Source organism: Danio rerio, chromosome 6 (genome assembly GCF_049306965.1).
Source record: "Danio rerio strain Tuebingen ecotype United States chromosome 6, GRCz12tu, whole genome shotgun sequence".
Taxonomy (NCBI): Eukaryota; Metazoa; Chordata; class Actinopteri; order Cypriniformes; family Danionidae; genus Danio; species Danio rerio.
In genome coordinates this window covers 43,031,435-43,056,500 of record NC_133181.1, presented here as the reverse complement: position 1 = coordinate 43,056,500, position 25,066 = coordinate 43,031,435, and the positions used below count along the sequence as shown (strand labels likewise).

At 36.2% G+C, this 25,066-nt stretch overlaps 2 protein-coding genes across 2 annotated transcripts in view; one reads left to right on the top strand and one right to left on the bottom strand.

Annotated features, from left to right (window-relative positions):
• Positions 1-25,066, top strand: part of pfkfb4b (6-phosphofructo-2-kinase/fructose-2,6-biphosphatase 4b) — a 516,544-nt gene that overhangs the window by 5,123 nt on the left and 486,355 nt on the right. The window lies entirely within an intron of this gene.
• Positions 351-25,066, bottom strand: fgd5b (FYVE, RhoGEF and PH domain containing 5b). Its single transcript, NM_001365456.1, is given in 21 exon segments — positions 351-1,694; positions 3,730-3,872; positions 3,964-4,086; positions 5,807-5,916; positions 6,001-6,103; positions 6,175-6,312; positions 9,408-9,501; positions 9,576-9,655; positions 9,759-9,842; positions 15,558-15,626; positions 15,752-15,823; positions 15,952-16,010; positions 16,618-16,668; positions 18,097-18,175; positions 18,392-18,512; positions 18,606-18,712; positions 18,951-18,981; positions 19,072-19,130; positions 19,229-19,334; positions 21,219-23,422; positions 24,904-25,066. Coding segments are annotated over 21 exon segments (3,900 nt in total). The 5' UTR covers positions 24,934-25,066; the 3' UTR covers positions 351-1,657.

Sequence of the window (25,066 nt, the reverse complement as noted above, 5' to 3'; positions counted from 1 at the left end):
TTACATAAAGCGTTTGATTGGAAGCTCGACTCTGCTCATTTTCGCGGCTCCTCCTCTGGCTCCATCAGACAATCCTTCTGCGCATGTCTGGCTCCAATTTCAGCCGTCTTTTGCGACAGTTTGTGCCCGTTAAGCAGGCGTTTTGCCCTCAAGGCGTTCAATGGGAAAAAGGGCTGTCGCGTCGTCCATATTTTTTACAGTCATTGCTTTAGCGTCAATGCTTGACAGACGGCATGTCTGAAGTTGGGGCTGACGCGATCGTCATAACAGCGTCAGCCAATGAAATTAGTCAGCAATAGGCCACTGTCTGAGCTGGTGTATTTGCATAAAGCGATCTGTTTGGCTGACACTTCCATCGGCGCTTGAAAAAATTTATTTAAAGTTTAAGTCCCAACTTTTGCAGCGAGCAACGCCTCTGAAGCGGCGCCAACAGATCCACAATGCAGTTCGCCAAAGCCTGATGTCACCCGAGCCCCGTGTGAATGGGGCGTAAGGATGACAGAATAAACTGCAGCATGGATGACAGCAAAGACAATGGTAATGACAGCATAGACGACAGTAAGGACGACAGAACAAACGTCAGCAAAGACAAGGGTGAGGATGACAGAATAAACAACCAGAAGGACGACATATACAACGGTAAGGATAACAGTAAAGATGAATAGACAACAATAAGGACAGCAAATCAGATGACAGAATACTCCATAGAATATGACCGTACAAAACAGAGAAAAATCAACAGAACAACAGATTAAGACGACATCAACAGACAACAAGTACGTGAACGACTCTGAACATATGGGCAATGAGAGTAGATGAAGACAATTGTGAAGTACAAAACAGAAAGCAGGCAAGGGAATTTTGGCACAAATGGAACCCCATACCGGAGGAAATGTGGATGATGCAATGATGTTCATCGAATTTTGTGCTATAACACGTAAAAGAAGAACATGAATGGAACACTCAGCAAGCAATTCATGTCAACACCTTAACCATATTATTGTCTTATTCAGATTAAGGCCAATAATTCAATTACTGATGTCCATGTAAATGTAGTCACTGATAACATTTCAAGTGCACAGAAAGGCAGTTTGGACAAAATAAGTAAATTAAACATTACATTATCATCATTAATAGCAACAAGAATACCAGCTCTGTTGCAAGTTATTAACTCAGTCCAAAAATAAGTCAAAAATGACTTATAATATTCGTCCATATATGTAGTAAACAGAAATCTAATAAGAATATCATATAAATACATGCTGCTCTTCACATCCAGAATCTGTCCTTCTATATTTTAGTGCTCTGTGTAATATATTACCATGTATAATGATTTAGTTAAGTTAAAGCAACATCTCATTAGTTTTAAAAAATGACAGCTGGAAGTGCTAAAGTGAGCCTTTTAAAGTGTGTCCATGGCTCAGCGAGGTCTTTGGAAGAAGCGTTTGGCTCTATATAAATGTCTGAGTGTGAGCGTTTTGTTCCCTTGCCATTCCAAAAATATGCCTGTGGCGTCATGATAGTGTAGGGATGGCTGATTATGCTCCCACTCACACTGGGAAGGGTTTTCGGGTATGACGTGCAAATGCATCGCTCTCCAATGATCAATCGAAGATTTAATTTCAGATGTGAGAAGACAGGAGCAGGATGGATGATGCTAGAAGACCGTAGCCTCTTCCATGGCATTGACCCACCTAGAATAGAACAGAATGATCACATTGAAATAGTATTAAACATACTGTATATATGTTATGTACAAATACAGTATATGTGTGTGTTTATATATTATTTTTATAATATCTATCCATCAATTCATCTAAAATATCTATCCATCCATCCATCCATCCATCCATCCATCCATCCATCCATCTATCTATCTATCTATCTATCTATCTATCTATCTATCTATCTATCTATCTATCTATCTATCTATCTATCTATCTATCTATCTATCTATCTATCTATCTATCTATCTATCTACCTATCCATCTTTCTATCCATCCATCTCTCCATCCATCTCTCCATCTATCTATCCATCCATCCATCCATCCATCCATCCATCCATCCATCCATCCATCCATCCATCCATCCATCTATCTATCTATCTATCTATCTATCTATCTATCTATCTATCTATCTATCTATCTATCTATCTATCTATCTATCTATCTATCTACCAAACTATCTCTCCATCTTTCTATCCATCCATCTCTCCATCTATCTCTCCATCCATCTCTCCATCTCTCTATCTATCTATCTATCTATCTATCTATCTATCTATCTATCTATCTATCTATCTATCTATCTATCTATCTATCTATCTATCTATCTATCTATCTATCTATCTATCTATCTATCTATCTATCTATCTATTTACCCAACTATCTCTCCATCTTTCTATCCATCCATCTCTCCATCTATCTCTCCATCCATCTCTCCATCTCTCCATCTCTCCATCTATCTATCTATCTATCTATCTATCTATCTATCTATCTATCTATCTATCTATCTATCTATCTATCTATCTATCTATCTATCTATCCATCCATCTATCCATCTATCTATCTATCTATCCATCCATCCATCCATCCATCCATCCATCCATCCATCCATCCCTCCATTCATACATCTATCTATCCAGTAAAATTGCTGGGTTCCACACAATCAATTTGTGTTGGGACATCATGAAGGAATTACAATTTTTCTCAGTCGCTTTGGTGCATTTCTCACAACACTTAGCTCAAAATGGATAGCTCATTCCTCAAAAGCAAGTATTGATGTCAATGAAAGTATCAGTGTCATCAAAATGAAAAGTCCTGTCACCATTGTTTATGAACAAGATAGTCAAATATCTGTCATGTTTTCATTATGACAGTTTACTCTGTACATTTTTTCCAATGTAAAAAAATAAGATTTTGTTAACACTTCCAGAAAATGCTCAAGACAGCATTATATACTGTTTGCACAAGCATTTGAAAACTACAGTAACGTTAAACATCACTGCATTTAGTGAGGTATCTGAGTACAAGACACTGAATATGTATGTTTCACATTTTTACTGCATTTGCTCTTTGCAATTCTAATTTATTCACAGCATTGTGCAAAAGAATAAATAAACCTTTATTTACAACAAACACAAACTTCCTTTGAGTAGAGCTGTGCACAACCGTAAACCATATTGCATATTGTCTGTAAATTATTTATGAAACTGTTCAATTTAGAAGACATTTTCAGGAAGAAAAAAAGACCAAAAATCTTTATGAAATTTGCTTGAAAGATTTGACAACTAGTTCAACATTTTTGTATGTAATGACTCAAGTAATGAAATGAGGACTATTAGTTTTATATGCAATGACTATTCAGCATTCACAAGTTTAGTTAATTTTGACTGACATGACATAAGCAAATGATAATGTTATAAACAGCAGAGAGTTGTATGAAAGCAATTGTTGCATGTCCAAAAGCATTTGCAATTTGGTGGAAGGAATGAGAAACTGCTACTATGATGTGCACAAATGACTAATTAATTAGAAAAATGCATTAACTGTTGTGCAAATGTAAATGGTGTTGTGAGAAATGCACCAAAGTGACTGAGAAAAACTGTAAGTTAACTTTATTATAGATTTTTTTTTACAAATTTAAATGGGTTGAACATAAAACAATTTAATTTTTTGAGTGTATCTATCCACTATCTACTAAATACTCTAAGTGTGAGTGTGATGTAATAACCTCTGTGCAGTGTGACTGTCCTGGGCTCTGAAAGTGTAGAAGAGAGTGCTTTTATGGTAGAGCTGAAACACACTGCTTTCTCCTTCAGCCTCAGACCTTACAGAGAAACCCAGCAGAGGAAGCGTCTCACACGCGACCCTTTCCTTATATAAGACACACACACAAAAAAACACCTAGAGATTAGAAACTGCACGTTTGAGGTTAATGTGTGAAAAGTTTGAGTGTGTGCCTTACTTCAGGCTGTGGGTACGTGTAGAGAACTTTATCTTTCAGGAGGAACCACAGGCTCCTCCAGCTTCTTTTGCTGTTTCTGCACCTCTGCAGGGTCCCGCTCATCACACCCTCAGACCCCGTCACCTAAACAACAACACACCATAATGCTATTAAACACCAACAAATACATATTATTTAATTTGATATTAAATGTATCTCATTATTCTCATAACACACATGTGGCAATTCAAAAAAGTCTTCAGTTTTAAATTTCTAGCTTATTTAGTAATATTTGTATAGGTATTTCAAACATAATTTTAACGTTACTGATTTTTTTTCCAAAATATTTTTATATCAGAATTTGTTTAAAATTCTATCAAATTTTTCCTCTTTTAAGCTTCATTTAAATATTTTAAATTTATTTTCAGCATCGATACCAATCACAATAGTAACATCGCGAGCATACTCAATGTTGAGTCTGGATTTATTTGATCATTTCGCAAGTGTTTTTTTGAGGCCTGTGACTGTGTGAGGGTTTTAAAAGCATTCAGGCCTAAGAAATTGTACTGGCTTTGACTTAATGACAAATTAGTAATGATAAATTCTATTGAATAGCTTATAAAATGAAAACTATGCAGTATTAATTTACATTTCAGTATTCAATTACTGTATCCCTGAATACAGTTCGACTCCTTAAAACACCTGTAAAATGCTGTTTATATCACTTCATCTTTTTCTTTATAGAATGTATCTAAGCTTGTAGATTGTTTATTATATTTCATACAGGTGCACTGCCCTGCAGAATCACCCCAATCAATCTAAAATTATAAATTCTTTCCAAATAATTATTCAACACATGTAGTGAAATTGTACTTGTATCGCAATATATATCACAGAATAAAAAATATCACAATGTTAGATTTTTGCAATATCATTCAGCCCTAAATCACATTTTTAATCAGTTAAAAAAAAAGTTATTTAGTAGATTTAGTTTTTATTTTGAAATTAAATTTATACACAATAATACACTAATGCTGCACATTTTACATCTGATTAAAAATTAATCATAATTAAAAAACATTCATAAAATATGAAAATTATTATTTAAATTAAATGTATTTTGAAAAATCTACGGAGACCCGGAAGGGACGTGATGGTGGGGAAAAAATGATGGAAGAAAAAAAACTGGGTGGAAGAAAAAAAACAGCGATAGAAAAATATAGATTTGAAAGTTTTTGCGTTCCCTCTCAAAACTGTTGTTCCACAAACAACTCCTCTTTACTATATACAAGTCAACCCTCCAGTTTCTGCCGGGATTCTCCCATAGTTTACCATTCTATCCCGCTATCATCCTATCATTAAGTATTTTCCCACATTTCTTCAATATTTTTAATACTTGAAAGCACGATGAAATGAATATAAAAAATGTCTGCATTCACTTTCTATTCATCAAAGCTGTTCGTCGATCATCGGCCTTCATGGCAACCTCTGAATCAGTGAATAAGCGCTGACTGACGGATGTGCTCAGTATGATAAACTGATCCCAGGACACTTTGGAATTAGGTTGTGTTTAAACAGACAAATACACTTAATAATATGTAAACATGTTTGTCCGCGTTTCTTTGAATTTTGGGATGAAACAAGTTCACACATTTAAGTCAAAGGGGCATAAGTTCAAATTAATTTTAATACACTTAAGCACTTAAGACCTTTCAGCTCCAACCTTGAAATGCACTGCATTAAACAATGTTATTTGAGGACACTTCCTTACCTAAGTCACTTACAAACCATGCAATTCATACTGTAAATGTGAAACACTGTTTAAAATCACTATATTCAGGTATAGGACATGGTTATGGGATACCTGGTTGAAAGTCAACTGTCCTTTGCGGCTCCTCCACAGACTGGATGGATGAATGTTTTGAAAGACAGCAGAAAGCGGACGGCTGGAGCCCTCTATTACTGTGGCAACATCTCTCAAGAGAATACAAACACATGATAAGATTCAAGCAATCATAACTGTATACTCTCAATGCATGAAAGACGTAGCGTTTGTACCATTTTTGCGCAGTTCAGTGTAACAATGATCACACACTTTGGCACGTCTGTTCTTCATGTATTTGAGGGGAAATTTGTTCCTGCAACAATCTCTGCAAACAACCTATAAGACGAGAAAAACAGAATTAAGCTTGTGAATGGTTCTCGTGTGTATTACTGTGTGTGTGTTTGTACCTTGCCACAGGCATGGCAGTGATGCCGTCTGTTCGTGAGGCTGAAATGTGACGGACAGTTCATGCAAACCGTCACCTGGGAAACTGACAACAGCGGCGGCGCGTTTTCTCCAAGGCACTTCTCTGGGCTTTCTACCAACTAATACACAAAGGGCATCATTTCAAAACCAGAAACAAAATGTCAACTCTTTCAGGTGCCACTTTGACACATCCATTTAAAAGTGCAAATGAACTGCCTTTTTAAAAACTCTTTTGTAGTGAATTGTGAGGTGTTCAGTTCTGTTAAAGTGTTCTGGAGCATCTTTGTGGTTTTTGGTTTTGTTTAGATCTGTGTTTTCCACTCTCTTTATTTAGCTATTGCAGCACATATTGGTGGGTGGAGAAACAGGAGCTGATCTTCTGTGGAGGATGAGTTTAGCCACACTGTTATGTAAATAAAGTGACACATACGCAACCTGCTTCATTTTGGCAGCTTGACTGTAATGTGTATAAGCTGTTTTAGACTAACCAGAAATGTTTGACATCTGAATCTTACAGGATGTTATTCATCATATCATTTCATCATATGATTTCTCTGCTCATGACCCCCTTTGAAGGATCATAAAACCCTGGGGTCCGTTCTTCGTACGTGGATTACTCAGTTAGCTGGATTTGGATATTGACGATTTGACACGATCCAGGATCGTTTCGTTCTTCAAAGCTGATCCGAGAGTTGTTGTCATGGCAACAGTTCTGCTAGGTCAAACCTGATCGGGAGCAGGTTTAATTCATATAAACAGGATTAGATCGGCTTAGTTCAAGCAAAGATAATACAGAAAGTATGTACCGAATTCTGATATTTTCTTACAGTAGTAGTTACACTTGGGAAAATAATACATAATTTTTAAATATATATATAAAGTTATAGTCATTAATAAAATAAATAAAGTTATACATATTAATAAAATGTATGCAATCTGCACCCTCGAAATGAAAGTACAAAGACTGCCATCTGGTGCAAAGAGAAAACTTATTGAAATGAACTTATTAGATCGCTTTAGAACAAATTGTGTATAATAGAAATGCACAATATGTGATTTTTTTAAGCAATAATACATTTATGCAGTCATAAACATATTTTGATAGTTAATATGCCAGTGATTTGATGCTTCACAAAAGTTGCAGACACCTTTACCAATATGAAAATGCTTTTGTAAACAACCAGTTATTCTTTACACCGATTAAAAAACGGCTACTATTATGAAGAAAATCTTTTCTAAACGTAGAACTAAATACATTGATTTGCATTGAAATACATGATGAATACTCTTGTCTTGATAAATGAAAGTGTAAAGCCTGCAGCTCACAACAAATGTGGAAAGTTCTTGCGTGTCATATTTAACGCACCGTTTACTGCTAATTTGATGTAATTTTGCTCACATGGATAATTGAATATTAATCAGATGATGTCATTACGCTGCTGTGCCGTCAGCCAATCGTTGCATTGCTGATCATGATTTCGAGGATCGACAGATCTGTCCTTCACAACACACGCAGCGATCTCAGATCAGTTCATCCAGACATTCTAATCTGATTCGCAAACTTGTTTGAAGAACCAAATTAGCGAGAGATCAGTTATCAAGATTAAAAGATCCAGGATCTGCCAAATAATCTTAGATCATTTAAGCGAGGTACGAAGAACGGACCCCTGGACTAAGTTTTTATCAGATTTATGTGTTTTGAACATCAATTAAGACAACACACTGCAAAAAATTGTCTTGTTTTAGTCAAAATTTCTAAATCAAGAATCATTTTTAGACAGGTTATACTGTTTTGTTTTTAGAAATAATAAGTCAAAATTAATTGTTTAATGTAGCTTTAAAAACTATCTGCCAGTTGAGTAAGTAAAATAAGCTTATCTCAAAGCTAAAGCAAGATTATTTTTCTTACTTCTTGTTTTAAGAAATGCTTCTTGATTTAAGAAAGATGAAAAGCTAACAAATGTTAACGGATTAGCATTTGTTAGTTTTAAGGTTAGGGAGTAAATGGCTAATCTTAAGTTTTCATTCATTCATTTTCTTGTCGGCTTAGTCCCTTTATTAATCCGGGGTTGCCACAGTGGAATGAACCGGCAACCTATCTAGCAAGTTTTTACGCAGCGGATGCCCTTCCAGCCGCAACCCATATCTGGGAAACATCCACACACACATTCACACACCGACTCATACACTACGGACAATTTAGCCTACTCAATTCACCTGTACAGCATGTCTTTGGACTGTGGGGGAAACCGGAGCACCCGGAGGAAACCCACGCCAAGGCAGGGAGGACATGCAAACTCCACACAGAAACGCCAACTGAGCCGAGGTTCAAACCAGCGACCCAGTGACCTTCTTGCTGTGAGGCAACAGCACTACCTACTGCGCCACTGCCTCGCCCCTAATCTTAAGTTTTTCCCCCCTATTTTTATCTTCAGTGTTTAACATCTATATCAGGTTGGTGTCACTGCTGCTGATGTGTCATAAGTCTGTGAGTACTTCAATGATGTGTAGGTTTCTAATTATTATTCATAAGACTGAGTTTTCTTATCTTATTAGAAGACATTTCTGAATTATTTGGCAAAGCTGTAAGACCACAGTGTAGTCTATGATGGGTCGCGGTGATGGTAGTGTTGTCAGAACTTTTACAATTCTGTCCTAAAATGTATAAAATGTGACAATTACAGCATTTCCTGCTTGCATTTTGAGTGCTGCTGGGTGGATTCCTGACCACAGCCGATAAGCTTTTGTGTTCACAAACTCAACAGATATGACTGGAATTGACTCTAATGATCACTGGTTTACAAGAGTGCTCAGACGGACACCGGAACATCGGATGGACCATGCTTCCATCAGATGCATTCAAACGCAAACAGATACGAAAAGTAGACATGCGAGAATCTAAATTTTAAAATAAACAGTTTTTTTTTGTTTGGCGTATTTGCCTTTATTATGATAGGACAGGTGATATTGACAGGAAATAAAGTTGGAGAGAGGGGATTATGTCTGCGTTCCAATCTACTTTTAGACATGCACTTGCAAACTTCCCTTCACTTGTTCCTTCGAGGGAATCCTCGAAGAGAGGGAGCGAGTCAGCTTCATATGTCCAAATTATTCATATTTTATTTATTCTATTTAATTATTCAATTTCATTTATTCTGAGGTAGACTTGATTCGAAAGAGGGGTTGGTTTCATGACCCCTTGAAGCATCCTAACCTCAAAACTGTCCACTGGATCTCCTGATGCAGAGCCAAGATCCACCAGTGTCCGGTTCATTGTGACAAACCAGCCGTCTCGTTCAATGCAGGAGCTGCGCGCACAAACACAAGCATCAGACACACTGAACACACACAGTACAGTACATGTGATGTGTTTGTCTCTTGCCTTGCAGACAAAGTGATGCTTATATCTTTCACTTCTATCTTTATTGCACTCTGAGCACTCTCCATAGGTGGCTTACTGACCTGAAAGACAGGCAGAGTGAGAAAGGTTTAATAATCATAGTCATCCTAATTATAATTAATAGTAATCAACAGTTGAAGCATCCACAAACGTTAGCCGTCCTACTTTCATCCCTGCCAGAGGTAATCTGTTGATGAGTCTGTATTTGCCATCTTGCTGGGGATATGTGTAAAGCATTATGTCATTCATCTGAAAATGTAAAATATAAAGCTTAGACATACATAATCTTCACAACATGCAGGTAGCATACAAACACATCTAATTACTATTAATAATATTGTGTTCTGTTACTTTTAACAGGATTAGTTCACTTTCAGAATAAACATTTTAGATAATTTACTCACCCCTTGTCATCTAAGACCTTAATTTATTTCTTCGTCCAAAAGAAAGGGTATTTTTTAGGAAAACATGCAGGATTTATCTTATAGTGGACGTCTATGGTGCTCAGAAGCTTTGCAGTTTCAACGCAGCTTTATAATACAACCCGAGCTGAGGAAATGATGGGTCATTTGTGGAAAATTGAGGATAAAAAGTATACATTCATTCATTTTACTTCAGCTTAGTCACTTATTTATCAGGGGTCACCACAGCAGAATGAACCACCAACAAGAAAATGACTGATAGTTTTGATAGGTAAAACCCTTAATCCTCAGCTGGGTTCATTTAAACGAAGGCCTTTGTAGCAGCATTTAAACTGCAATATGGAATTGTAAACCACTGAGCACCACAAAACAGAAATCTAATCGTCAAAACCTTCAAAAACCTTACTTTTGACTGAAGAAAAAACTATTAACACTGAAGGACAAGTGGTGAGAAAATTAACTGGCCATTTTCATTCTAAAGATCCTTAATTTGAGTTGGTCACCAATGTTCACCACAAGGGGTCACTATGACACTGGTTTTGACCATAAGTTTGTTTTCATTTTTGACCACAAGCAGTTTTCTATTTTGGGTGTACTGTATCTTTAATTATGACTTAATGTTTCACAAAGTACACCCAAAATACAGCAAAGTCAGAAGCTAATTACAAAAACAAAAAAACATACAAGAAAAGCAAAATCAATACCCACTGGCTCCTGGTGATACACTGAGGTTGTGTGAAGTGAAACCAAGAAGTATTTAATACTTTACAAAGAGAAAAAAAATTACCAATATCTAGGAAGGGTTTTTTTATATGATGATTTCAAACCAGATTTCAAGCCTAAATAACACAGCATATATAACAAGTATAGCAATGTATACAAAATATAATATTAGTCTTTATTCATGAATTGCTCCGTCTAATGTCATTCCGGTAACACTTTACAATAACAGTACATGAATAATGTGCTAATATGTACACTAAACATTAATTTATTATGAACTAATGATGAGCTAATGCATGTGCTAATCATAAACTAACTTTAACTACAACATGAGTTCATGAGTGAATAACGCTTACTTTAATTGTTTAGCTGTGCCTTTACTGAATGTGCTACGTCCGACAGATTCTTTTCTTTTTCATTCTTTTATAACCTGCTTTAACACATTTTAATCTGTTTTTATTATGTTTTTTATTTTCTTATACTTGTCTGTTTCATTCTTATTTATGTAAAGTACTTTGAATTGCCACTGCACTGAGTATGAAAAGTGCTATACAAATAAACTTGCCTTGCTAAATTACTTGTTAGTATATGGTTGTTTGTTAATTATTGTATTAATTACCACATTAGTTTATGCTTAATTTAACCATCATGAACTCATGATATGTTAATGTATAGTTGTATTATGACTACTTGGAGGGACACATCATCATTTACCCATTCTTAACCACTCATGGACTCCTCAAGCCTCATTCACACTACAAGTGGCTCGCAGTGGCAAAAGAACAAGCGACCCTTCATTTCAGCGAAGAGCGAGCGACTTCCGGCGAACTACGCAAGCGACATCTATCGTTGGTGACCAGGTGGGCGTGTCAAGCAATGTGACAAAGTTGAGTATCCTTCTAATTTATGCAAATGAAGAGCGACTTTCTTGAGCCACAGCTAATTGGAGCACTGATCCTCTCTCAGCTTGCTCAGAGGCCAGTTGTATTCGTGCTTTATCGACCTATACAGACCTGCGTTTGTAGCAGGTCGCTACTCAGAGCGACAGGAAGCTATAAAGTTGCTGCTAGTGTGAATGAGGCATTATGCATGTCCGTTTAGTGCGTTTACACTGAATAACAATAGAACAGAGTTCAGTCAACATCAACATAAACAGTTTAAACACGGGACTTCATGAGTAGTTAAGCATAAGTAAATGGTGATGTGCCCCTCCAAGTAAAGTCATGACATTTATAAATTTATACATGACAATTATACATTAACATGAATTAATGTTTCTTACATTTAGCTTAAATTAAAATGTTAATTAATACATTAGCTAACAATCTTGTTGTAACAAGTAATTAAGGTAGCCGTAACACCTCCTTCTCTTCACTATCATCTGTGACACCCACAAAATGTTTTCATAGGGCTGTAACAACCAGCGGCGCCCCTGGTTACCGTAATTTTTCTTCTTTTAATATGTTCTTATTTCAAAGTACCAATCCATGTGCAAATAATTACAGGTTATCATAGTGAAGGTTAAAATTCAGTGAACAACACCAAAATACATCTTTGTAGACGGAATGTTGTGAAAACAGTGGATTTAGAAGTGCCTCCCTACCCTCAGATAATTCTTGATAAGAGAGCATATTTTGTCTTCTTCTGCATGAGAAACTATAAACGGCCACAGAATGTCCCCCGTATTAAGCAATAAAACATGAGGGAGATCTGAGGCTGGCACTCTCTGTGCCACGTGCCCATCTCACCACACTGCTGTCTGTCTGGAAATATAAAGTATTTCTGACAGCCCACCTCACGTCCGTCCTGTCACCCTCTGTTCGGTTATCTCAACAGGCCGACCTGTCCCCGTTCCCACAGACTTATTCTGGGGTGAGAGCAGCATGGAAAAACAATAGCACATGTAGACATAAACACACACAGGACAACATCCTGCCAGGAAACTCTAAAAACAAGTAAAATAGCTCACAAACACAAAGGAGAGACAACAGAGACTATGGGGAAAGTAAGCAACTATATCTCGTTAGCTTAACTCTCACAATCTCATCTTAGCAAATGAATGTGATATTTAAAGACGCAGTTCCCCTAAAAAACATTTACTAACAAAAAAATTAAGACTGAACATTATTTAAAATATTTTTACAGTCTCTGCAAATGGTCTTCAGGACATCTACAGTATATACAGTTAACAAGACAAAATGATCAGACCTCTCTAACCTGAAACATTCATTCTATTTAAAACATATCTCAAGTGCTGTTTGTCAGAGATTTTTTCTCAACACATTTTTAAACAATAGTTTTAATAAATTAATTCTAAAAACAAAGAATTAATTAAATTAAATTAATTCTAAAAACATTGTCTTTGCCATGATGAAAGTGTATAATAACTTATTAGTTTTGCAAGATAATATAATTCAGCTTAAAGTGCAATTTAAAGGCAAATTGCCTTGTTCTGTAGCCAATGGAAAGAAAAATAATTGTCAAGGGAGCTAATAACATTGACCATCATTTTTCAAATTTACATATATAATTAATTAAAACATAACATATATAATTATTTTATAATATAATTATAAAAACATAACAGGTAATACTGTGACAAATGGTCTAGCTCTGATAAACATCATTTGGGAAATATTTGAAAAAGAATAAAATTTCACAGGAGGGCTAATAATTTTGCCTAAAACTATATATACAGTGCATCCAGAAAGTATTCATAGCGATTCACTTTTTCCAAATTTTTTATTACGAAATGGAATAAATTAATTTATTTCCTTAAAATTCTACACCCTATACCTCATTATGACAAATTGAAAAAAGATTCTTTGAAATTGTTGCAAATTTATAAAAATAAAAAACCTGAAAAATCACATGTCCATAAGTATGACAGCCTTTGCTCAATACTTTGTTGATAAATCTTTGGCAGCAATTTCAGCCTCAACTCTTTTTGAATATGATGCCCCAAGCGTGGCACACCTGTCTTTAGGAATTTTTGCCCATTCCTCTTTGCAGTACCTCTTAAGCTCTTTCAGGTTGGATGGGAAGTGACTGTGTACAGCCATTTTCAGATCTCTCCAAAGATATTCAATAGGATTTAGGGGTGGGCTCTGGCTGGGCCACTTAAGGACATTCACCGAGTTGTTGTAAAGCCATTCCATTGATATTTTGGTGGTGTGCTTTGGGTCATTGGCCTGCTGCAAGATGAACCCCAGTCTGAGGACAAGAGCACTCTGAAGCAGGTTTTCATTCAGGATGTCTCTGTACATTGCTGCATTCGTCTTTCCCTCTATCCTTACTATTTCCTCTTCCAGTTCCTGCTGCTGAAAAACATCCCCACAGCATGGTGCTGCCACCACCATGCTTCACAGTAGGGATGGTATTAGCCTGGTGATGAGCGGTGCCTGGTTTTCTCCAAACGTAACCCCTGGCTTTCACTCCAAAGAGTTCAATTTTAGTCTCATCAGACCAGAGAATTTTGTTTCTTATGGTCTGGGAGTACTTCAGATCCCTTTGGCAAATTCCAGGCGGGGAGTGGCTTCCGTCCGGCCTCTCTACCAAACAGGTCTGATTGGTGAATTGCTGCACAGATGGTTGTCCTTCTGTAAGGTTCTCGTCTCTCCACAGAAGAACACTGGAGCTGAGAAAGAGTGACCATCAGGTTTTGATCACCTCCCTGACTAAGGCCCTTTTTGCCCGATCACTCAGCTTAGATGGCCGGACAGCTCTAGGAAGAGACCTGGTGGTTCCAAACATCTTCCACTTACGGATGATGGAGGCCACTGTGCTAATTGGAACTTTCAGAGCAGCAGAAATGTTTCTATAACCTACCCCAGCCTTGTGTCTTGAGACAATCCTGTCTTGGAGGTGTACAGACAATTCCTTTGTCTTCATGCTTGGTTTGTGCTTTGACATGCACTGTCAACCCTGAGACCTTGACAGGTGTATGCCTTTTCAAATCATGTCCAATCAATTGAATTTACCACATGTGAACTACAAACAAGCTGCTGAAACATCTTAAGAATGATCAGTGGAAGCAGAATGTACCTGAGCTCAGTTTAAAGCTGAATGATTTTTTCAGGTTTTTTATATTTAATAAATTTGCAACAATATAAAAAAATCTTTGTTCACATTGTCATCATGGGGTATGGTGTGTATAATTTTGAGGAAATAAAAGAATATCATCCATTTATCATTAAGGCTGAAACATAAAAAAATGTGGAAAAAGTGAAGCGCTATGAATACTTTCCGCATGCACTGTATATATAATGAGATAAGCATGGGTACAAACTACTAAGTACTACAACTAAACTACTACTACCTTACTGCTTATCAAAATGATAGTTGTACTTATCCTGGATGCTGCAACCTATATAAAAGGTTAAGATTACATTATTGTGTGGGATCTCAGTCTGGAAGATTGAATTCACAGATTCCCAACATATAATATACATAATTATGTGACAGACAGCTCATGTTTCAGACTGAAAAAAAATGTCACCTGGATTGTTTTGGCAGAAGTGTTATGTTAAAGTTACTAATGTTATAAATAATGTTCAGTTTTAGTTTCATTTCACTTCATTAGACCTCAGTGTGTCAGTTGTCGTGGGTATTCATTTAGCTTTCCCTGTACATGGTTTTTGACTCCCAAATGACTAATGACCTTGCTTATGGAAGACCACAACTTCTTCTAAAAATTGTTTTTAAAAAACTCAATTGTGGGTGAACTATCTCTTTAAAACCAAGCAGTGACCGATTGTCTAATGCAACCTCTGTATTGCTGATAATTAAGCTGAACAATTCTTAAGGGAAATAAACATACCAAGAAAAGGTGACGTGGCTGTTTGCACTTTCTACTGACTTTCATCAGTGTGCCCTCTTTCACAAACACCTACAGACAGACAATTATGCTCACCAATAGCACATTAAACAAGTTTTTAAAAGACAATTTCATCCAATTTGATAGGATATGTGTTATAAGATATAATTTTATCATGGAGTCATTGAATTACTCACTCTCCCAGGCTGAATGAGATCTGTGAGACCAAGAACACTATGTTCAATATGGACCAAACGCATGAGATCCGCCTGTCAGAAAGAAAAACTATGCTAAAATTGCACAGTGGTGCCATATCTGCATAACGCCTAGGTTACACAAGCATTTATCCTTATCTACACTCTTTGCAAGCATATTCAGCCAATGTTCAAATACTCACTCCATTCTTAAGACTATCACTGGCATGATAAGCAACATCTGAGACCACGACCAAAGCATCTGTGAACAAAAGAGGCACTTTAGAATATTTAAAAGATAATTTTATAATGAAGTATTAAAAATAAATTAAAATATACAATAAATATATTACTTAACATTTATTGAGTACACATTGACTTCATTAAAGAGTGCAAATAACATTTAAAAATGCTTTAAAAAATGCACATTAAGCATAGCGCATCACAGTGCGAAATATAACAGTAGATCCTCCTTTAAATCAGATACACTCCTGTAGCAGCGCCTCATAAATAAATGATCATCATTAATAAATTACGCAGACAGGCTTGTTTTAGAAGACTGATGAAAAGGCATGAAGGGGTCAAAGGTCATTTTCCTTTTCTGAAACTATCTACAAGATCTGAGACTTGCTGTTGCTTAAGAAAATCAATTATATACACACTCAGAGATAAGATAGATGACTTCCTTTGTAATTGCAAACAAGATAAGGATCACACAAAGCTTTCTTGAAACGAATTAAAACTAAATTAGGAAACAAAATGGCGTTCACTCTACAGTAATCCAAAATTAAAAATAGATAGACAAACATACAAAATATATTTTAAATATATGTTATATAACAAAAATAATAATCAATGAGCAAATTTACCTTGTGTATTTTCAAACTCTCTGGAGTCTGGTGAGAGATTATTTAGGTAGTCTGTAATAAAACATGAAAAATAAGTAATATTAAAGGGGACCTATTATGCTCGTTTTACAAGATGTTAAAAGATTGTCTGAAATTTCAGCTCAAAATAGACAACAAATAAAGTTTTATAGCTCTTTGAAACTGAATTCAAAATTGAGATTGTGCTCCTTTTAATAGAAGGTGGAGCTATAAATGCCTATGTGTCAGTATAGTGGCAGATTCAAAAACAAGACTAACATCCTATGCTAATGATGACAGCTCTTTGGATCTCATCTTGAGAGTTGACAGTAACAGGTTCCCAATGGAAATAGCACACTTGAAATGAACTCTTGAAATGGACCTTTTATCTGCTCATTGTAATTGGGATAATGAGGGAATAACGCACACCTGGCCATGGAACAGCTTAAGCTGCGGTCACAATAGAGTTTGTGTGTGCGAAAGTCTGTTGTATGGTGCTGCTAAAAAGGGGCAGGATTAAACAAGATTATTAGACATTTAAAAAAGCGAGCGATTGCTCCATGTTTTAAATTTCTGTCCAGAGAGGTCATGTTTTGATCCTCAACTGGTCTCACGCAGTCAAGTGATGCGATTTCGCAGGTAAGAGTTCACCAAGCTTGAACTTTGCACCGCAGCGACCTGTGAAACTTAATGCATGACCCTGCGTTTCCTGTCTGACGCATTTGCGTGTGTATGAATGGAAGTCAATGGGGAAAAAAGTCAAGTGTGAGCGCAGCTTAAGAAGCCAATATTTTCCAATTACTTTTGGACCTTTAACAAGGGAGGCAAATATGCAAACTGTTTTAATTCCTACAGAATTCATCTGATTTGGATGTAAAAACCCTCAAATTAAAGCCGCATTCACACTAGAGTTTGAGCTTGTGAAATTGTATGTTGTATGGCTCTGCGAAAAGGGGCAGTATTAAACAAGATAATTAGACATTAAGAAAAGCAAGCGATTGCTCCATATTTAAAATTTCTATTCAGAGAGGTCATGTTTTGATCCTTGATTGGTCTCACGCAGTCAAGTGATGCAATTTCGCAGGTCAGAGTTTACCAAGCTTGAACTTTTCAACACAGTGAACTGCGAAACTTGATTTGCAACCTTGCGTTTCTGGTCAGAGGCATTTGCGTGCGTATGAATGGAAGTCTATGGGGAGGAAAGTGCAGTGTGACCGCAGCTTAAAACAAACAGGCTGCAGTTAAAGCACAACTTATTTGCTCTGGTTTCATTTCAAATCTATTGTGTTGATATATAGAGCCATATATGTTAGAATCGTGTCAATGTCCCAATATTTATGAACCTGACTGTAACTGTGTTTAAACCACTATTAAAAGTGATTTTTGCATAATAGGTGACCCTTAAGTATATAAAAAAAATAAAAATCTGTACTTTTTTTAAAAAAGGAAACCTTTTCACAGAATGAAACATTTAAAAGTCACCTGTCAGTAGCATGCGGTACTGTAGGATGCGCACAATGACCTGCAGCAGCTGCTTTTTCAGGGTCACTGAATCTGATAACTGAGATATACACACATATTGAAATACATAACATTTCTGAGGAACTGAAAACAAAGCTAAAACACATTCACATCTAATACAGTACAAAACACACATGAATCTTGCTGTACATTTTGAGTGGTAACAAATGATTTGAATGCCTTATAGATGGATAAGCCCATTTAAAATAACAACTTTTGATCAATCGATGAAAACTAAAACCAAAAAATCCCTTACTGTGCTTTGTATATGTTCCAGATAATTCAACTTGTCATCATAATGACTGATGTAAGACGAGAAAATGGAAAACTCTGTCTTCTTCGCCAGGATGATTTCAGCGATACCTTCGTTCTGATCCCTTATGATTGGAGTGAAATATAGAAAACAGATGAAGACAGATGGACATCATTTGTGGATGATAAGCACTTGAAGACATAAGTGAACATCTCACCATTCTTTTAGACGCGTCTCGAGTAATGTGTGAATATCTTGGTGAAGAGTACAAATATCAGGTACCTCCGTCCACACCGTCATCAACCTCTCATCAGCATTAACTGACTATTTTGTGAAAGCAGACAGAAAACATCCTTAAAATTATTATCTTTTTCACTGTTTTTGTTGTGTAGTGTATCCGAGGTTATATTTAATTGTTCCAGAACATTGAAGATACTGCCAAATCTACAATAAAAGGAAACAATTCTGAAGTCTCAATAGAGAGCTAGAATAAAGAGCTTTGACGCTCAATAAAGGCACAGGCAAACACACAATGTCACTAATAGATATCTGAATAGCCCACCTCATAGAGAAGTTGTAGAGTCTTAACATGCCTTAAAATGAAGAAAAAAAGACTCATTAAGTGCTTTTTTTAATAATGATTTGAAACGTGTTACACTTGTGGTGCTGTTTTCAAGACTTACTGGGCTTCGCTATCCAGAAGCTCTTTGGCACTATAGAAGGCTCTGGAGCAGCTGACGGTCTGAAATAAAAAGGTTGAGTTACAAATGTAAACATGATACATTTATACATATATCATGTATGTAGATATCTTTGGAGAAGCAACCACAATAAGCTCACCAGTTTGTCAGGAGCCGTTGTCTTTTTCTCTTGTGCACAAGCCACGCCTACAAACACACCCACCGTTCCATCTGCCCTCACATTTGGAGAACAGAAAGTGTAGAGACTGATAACAGAAAAAGCAGAATCATGATACACATACACAACACTTTATGCTTTTTATTTAACAAGAATGTTTTGTATTTTATGTTATGAAAATGTGGTTGTTTTGCATTAATTGAACTGATTTTCTTCAGTTTTCTCCTGTATCGAGGTTAGCACGGATATAAGTCCATGTTGTCTCTTAAAATAAAAAAGCAGTTTTAACTTTAGTTAGTTTGCTAGCTTTGTTTATTATTTCGGATTGTTCCTCATCTGAGTTATTTATTTTTGTCTCCTCTTGAATAATTGAAAATTATTGAAAATTGAAAATATTTTCTTTTGTTTACATTGTGTCGTGTTTTTAGGGTTTTATGTTGTAGTTGGCCACTAAAGTGGCATATAAGGCTCCAGAAACCTTGTTACAGCTATGAGATTTCCTTAGGTGCTCTAATGTTAAACAAAAACCCCACACTGCTATTTATTTTAATTGTTTCGGTCTGAGAGGGAGCGGTAGTGGAGCAGCTGAGCCAGCCTCTTAATATAAAATGTGGAAGTTATGCAGTAGAAGTTATGCAGTAATGCAACATTTGATTCTAATGAATTTGAGTAGTCTTTAAAAAGATAGAACCACACCCAGTGCTAAATAATACTTTTATAATAATACAATTTATTATATATATATATATATATATATATATATATATATATATATATATATATATATATATATATATATATATATATATATGTATATATATGCACCAGAATCCAAATATCAATCTATCTAGCTGATGAACCAGAAACTATAACAGCAAATCAAAATCTATACTGCTAGGAAGAACTTAAGCACTGAGATAATAGAACAGCAGTAGATGCTTTAAATAAACATATGTTTTACTGTGAATAGGCCATTTAACTTTACAGAACAATACTTATTATAATCATAAAATAGGTACTTTGTCAGACATATGGCTTTTAAGGTACATACGTATGACAATGTAAAAAAAAATAAAAAAATTGTATGTAATTTGTTTATTTATTCACGGGACATCCAGGACATTTTTGGTGGTCTGAAAATTATTTTAAGATGCAAAAACGTTTTATGATGCAGATGTGTGAAAACGGTCATGTCATGCGCATGCGTATCACAAGTTTTAAAGTACTCTGGCATCAAAACAAAAAAGGAGCGTTTGTGCATGGAAGAAGAGTGACACCACCAACTGCCTTGGCATGCATAATACAGTGTTTTGGTGGATTATATTGACAAAATCAATAAAATAAAAAGTAAAAATATATATTAAATTAAAATAAGGGATAAATGGAAATCTAGGGCGGCATGGTGGCTCAGAGGTTAGCACTGTCGCCTCACAGCAAGAAGGTCGCTGGTTAGATTCCTAGCTGGGCATTTCTGTGTGGAGTTTGCATGTTCTCCCGTGTTTGCGTGGGTTTCCTCCGGGTGCTCCGGTTTCCCCCACAATCCAAAACACATGTTTTTATAGGTGCATGAGTGCATGTGTGAATGTGAGAGTATATGGGTGTTTCCCAGTACTTGGTTGAGGCTGGAGAGGCATCTGCAGTGTAAAACATAGTTGGCGGTTCATTCTGCTGTGGCAATCCCTGATTAATAAGGGACTAAGTCAAAGAAAAATTATTGAAAAAATGAAAATCTATCATGATTTTACTAACTGATATATTCTGTCTATTCGCCTTAAATTTAAAACCTATCTGTCACGTTTTTGATTCATTAAATAACACAAATTATGATCCCGACAGTAAAGATGAACTGAATGTGGTTGTCTAGTTCTTCAAAACCGGAACATATTACCAAAGAAATTGGTGTATTAACTGCATGTATTGAAATGAGTGTCATAAAATGAATGTAATTAATTTATAAACTACTGTACTGTACCTATCTGTCTCTTGCTCAGATGACTGACTTTTGCCTTGGAAGCCTGGCAGACTGCTCATGTCCACGTAACCATCAGTGTCACTGGGTGAACTCTGATTTCGCTGACCCTGAATGACAGGATTCAGGAGGCGAATCTGCACATTCTCATAGTGAGAAGCAACATTTTGAACATTCTCGTATTCAGAGGAATCTGTATTCGGAGATGAAAATGATCGAGGTTTGGAAAGGGGAAGGGGCTCAGAGAGGAAGCCTGGCTCAATCGATATGGAGCTACAAGCCAAATCGTTATTTAGGGAGAAATTTAGTCCCTCTTTTCGTCTATTCCTATGAGAGAGAAAGGAAGAAGGGGACACCGGCGGAGTGCAATCTGGACTCCTCTGCAACTCTGGGCTGCCCATGTTATGTCGGATAAAATCCATGCGTCTACATGATCCTTGCGGACTTGATTCGGATGAGGATCTGGAAGAGATGGAGCGAGTATCCATCATACTCTTTCGATCAGATTTCCTAAGGAACCGCAATGGAAGAAGGTATCGCTTGAACCCAAAATCAGGCTTTTTACATGAAGCAGAGATTTCATTGGGAATAGACGGTGAGCTCTTTCTGATTGGTCGCTTCGTGATGGATGCCAGTTCAAAAGGGGGCGGTATATCCACTCGAGTGACTTTTGATGTGCGTGTGCCTTGTGAAAGACATCCTAACGAACCTGTCAGTGCAGGTCTGCTATCTCCAAACAAACACTGGTCTGTATAGAAGGCCTGTGGGTGTAGCAAAAGCCGCCCATTTCCTGCTGGAAGGCCGCTCAGTAGGTCAGCTCTCTTACCGGGGGTTTCCACAGATATAGAACGACTCATAAAGTACTTCCTGTTCTGGAGGAAGTCCTTGGCTTGGATTTTTGGCTCTGTCTCCTCATACACATTGTCTACCATGAGTTCTTTTCCTTCAGATTCACTCAGGTTGTCAACCACTTGTTCTTCTTTGTCTTCCCCATTGCTTTCTTCGTCTTGATATTGTTGAGAATTTTGGTCTTGGGTTTCAGGTTGCTGCTGAACAAGAACAAGATTTAAGATGGCAGAAATTGCTTCATCGCTTTCAGTCATATTTTTGCTATTGTAGTTGTTATTTGTTATTTCATCCAAGGTTGTATCGGACCCTGAAAGAACACAAGTCTGAGAAGATGAAGATGAATTTGAGGGATGATCAGACTCTTCGCTGTTTGAGGGAATAGCAGCTTTATTGCCTGCAACAGATTTGTTTATTTGTTCCTCCATCAGCTCTTTTTCCATCTGCATTTCATCATACTCTTCCTCGACTGAGGATAAATCAGAGCTGTTCAATCCCTCCTCAATGGTAAGCATCATAATATCTCCATTAATGTTGTCCTTTGTCTCTGTTAATTGAAGAGGCTCCGTTTGTTCAAAGAGGTCACACTCGGAAAGTCCATCTTTGTCTGCTAATGCCTCCCCTGCATCACAAATATCTGGGAACATCACATCAATGTCCTCTTCACTTGAAAACATCCTGTCTGCTACTATACCACTAGGGTAAAATGATTCAATTAAAGTTTTACCAGTGCACATTTTGTCAAAAAGTAATCGATCTGCGTGTGCTAAGCTTTCATAAACTGCATTAGAAGCCAGCTGAACGTTACGAGAACTTTTATTTTTACCATTTTTAGTCAGCCCCCATGCTGCCTTCCCCATGTCCTTTACTTGTAGCTCCTCTGCTACTATGTTATAATCTACTTCTTTCTTACTATATAAATCAGAATGAAGGTCAACTGACACTTCATCATCCTCCGACTCCAATGGCTTGTCTTTTTCTAAACCCTCCGCTAAATCTAAATCAACTCCATGTGCTAGCTCATCCCCGCATCCTAACTCATCTCCCTGTTCCAGAATTATTTCCACTTCTGTCTCATCAACTTGTAGTCTTCTTTCTGGATATACTATTTTATTTGTCCTCCTCTCTTGTGACCCCTTATGCTCCACTACAATTTTTCTGTGCACTTTCGGTGTTTGCTCTCTTGAGTTTGGAGAACTTAGACTTTTGCTATTGTGAAGCATGTTGAAGTACATTTTTTTTTGCACTGAGATGTTTGAATGCTGCTTATGTTTTGGGTTTTTGATGATCCCGACAATCTTCAGGGACAGGTGACTAAGCCTGGAAGTGTCCTCTGAGGCTCGGCGGATGCTCCTGAAGCTCTGAAAGACAATGCATAAAAGTAAATATTAATATTTACAGCAGAGCTGGAAAGTCTCCTTGTAAACACTGTAATAATTCATTGCATCAAAAGGTAGTTCCATCTGGTTTGTGCATTATCTATTTACAGCTGAATGATGCAGGTTGTGGAGGCAAAATATCAGATAAGATTTAAAATATTAAATGTCAATTCTTTAAATGAATGTTTTTTTTTTTTAGTCTACCACATCTTTGTATACACAAACAACTGCATCAACATATGTAAAGGTGTTTAATATTCATCACTTCATTTACAGATATGAGCAGCTTTGTGTATATTTAGTATCTATATAATATTGTATGTATAATTCTGTTTATACTTCAACATTATTTTGTCTTTATACATTCTACCTGTCACAGGCACAAATTTCACAGAGAGAATTATTATTATGATCAATATAATGATAAAAAAAACATTTAAATATCTGTTATGTGATCAACATGCAATTTTACTACTAGATTTTTTTAAACGCAATATATACCATGGCGGCAAACATGTTTTTAATAAATTAATTACTTTTCCCAATCATATACATATTAGGCCTAATAATAATAAGCAGAACATATTGTGTCCCAGAGACCAAAAGTTCCCAAAGTGGAAGGAACAATCTCATAACCCTTTAACTGCTTCACTAAGAACATTTTTAATTGCATTTCTTAACTCCTAATATCGCTATAACACACTCAATGCATTTTTTTTCAACACATCCCATAATTTCTAAAATATCAGCCTCTACCAAATGGTATATATGTCAGTTGTAAAGTACTGGAATGAATAAATATACTATGAAAAATCTGAAAATATGAAGTGCAAGACCAATTTATTTAACAAAAATATATTTTTAAAAAAATAATACTAAATCATCTTAATTTTTGAAGTATGCTATAAAATATTTCAGATTCTCATTTAACAAGCTTTCTTGAATTTTTTAACAATAAAACCAAAATAAAACCAAAGTGTAGTAGATTTTTTTTCTTGTAAACCAGCAATACTGTGTGTGTAAACCATTATTTAAAACAGTCATTCTTTAAATTACTTTAGCTGCCATTATTTAAAACTGTAAAAATATGGTCAACCAGTTGGTAGAGCAGGCAATTAAAGGGATAATAACAAAATTATTAGCCTAATATCTTCTGCTCAATTGTTTTAAACATAACTGTACAACTACAAGTTCGCATTTGTGGTATCAGAAATAGATGTAAATTCCTCTAAACTAGCCTAAAAAATGCAGTTAAGTTCAGTTCAGTCATATTTTAAGAGAAATTAAGAGACTAAGTGCACAATATGTCGTAAAATGTGATGCTCTAAACTTGATGCAATTCAATATACTATTTAATACATTTCTCAGACGTTTACATTTCAATCAGATACACATTCTCGTTTCCTAAATAAAGTTACCACACTTTTGTTTTTCATAAGCACAATATCATGTTCGAAACTCACCTGTCCTTCTTGTCGAACATCATCTGGCATCTGAGACACGGCAATGACGGTTGAAATCCATTTGTTAACAATGAAGTTGTAATTCACACGGGATTATAACACGAGATTATGCCTCAACTACTGCATTCTCCCACTTCATTTTGCACCGTTACAGCAGTCCAGG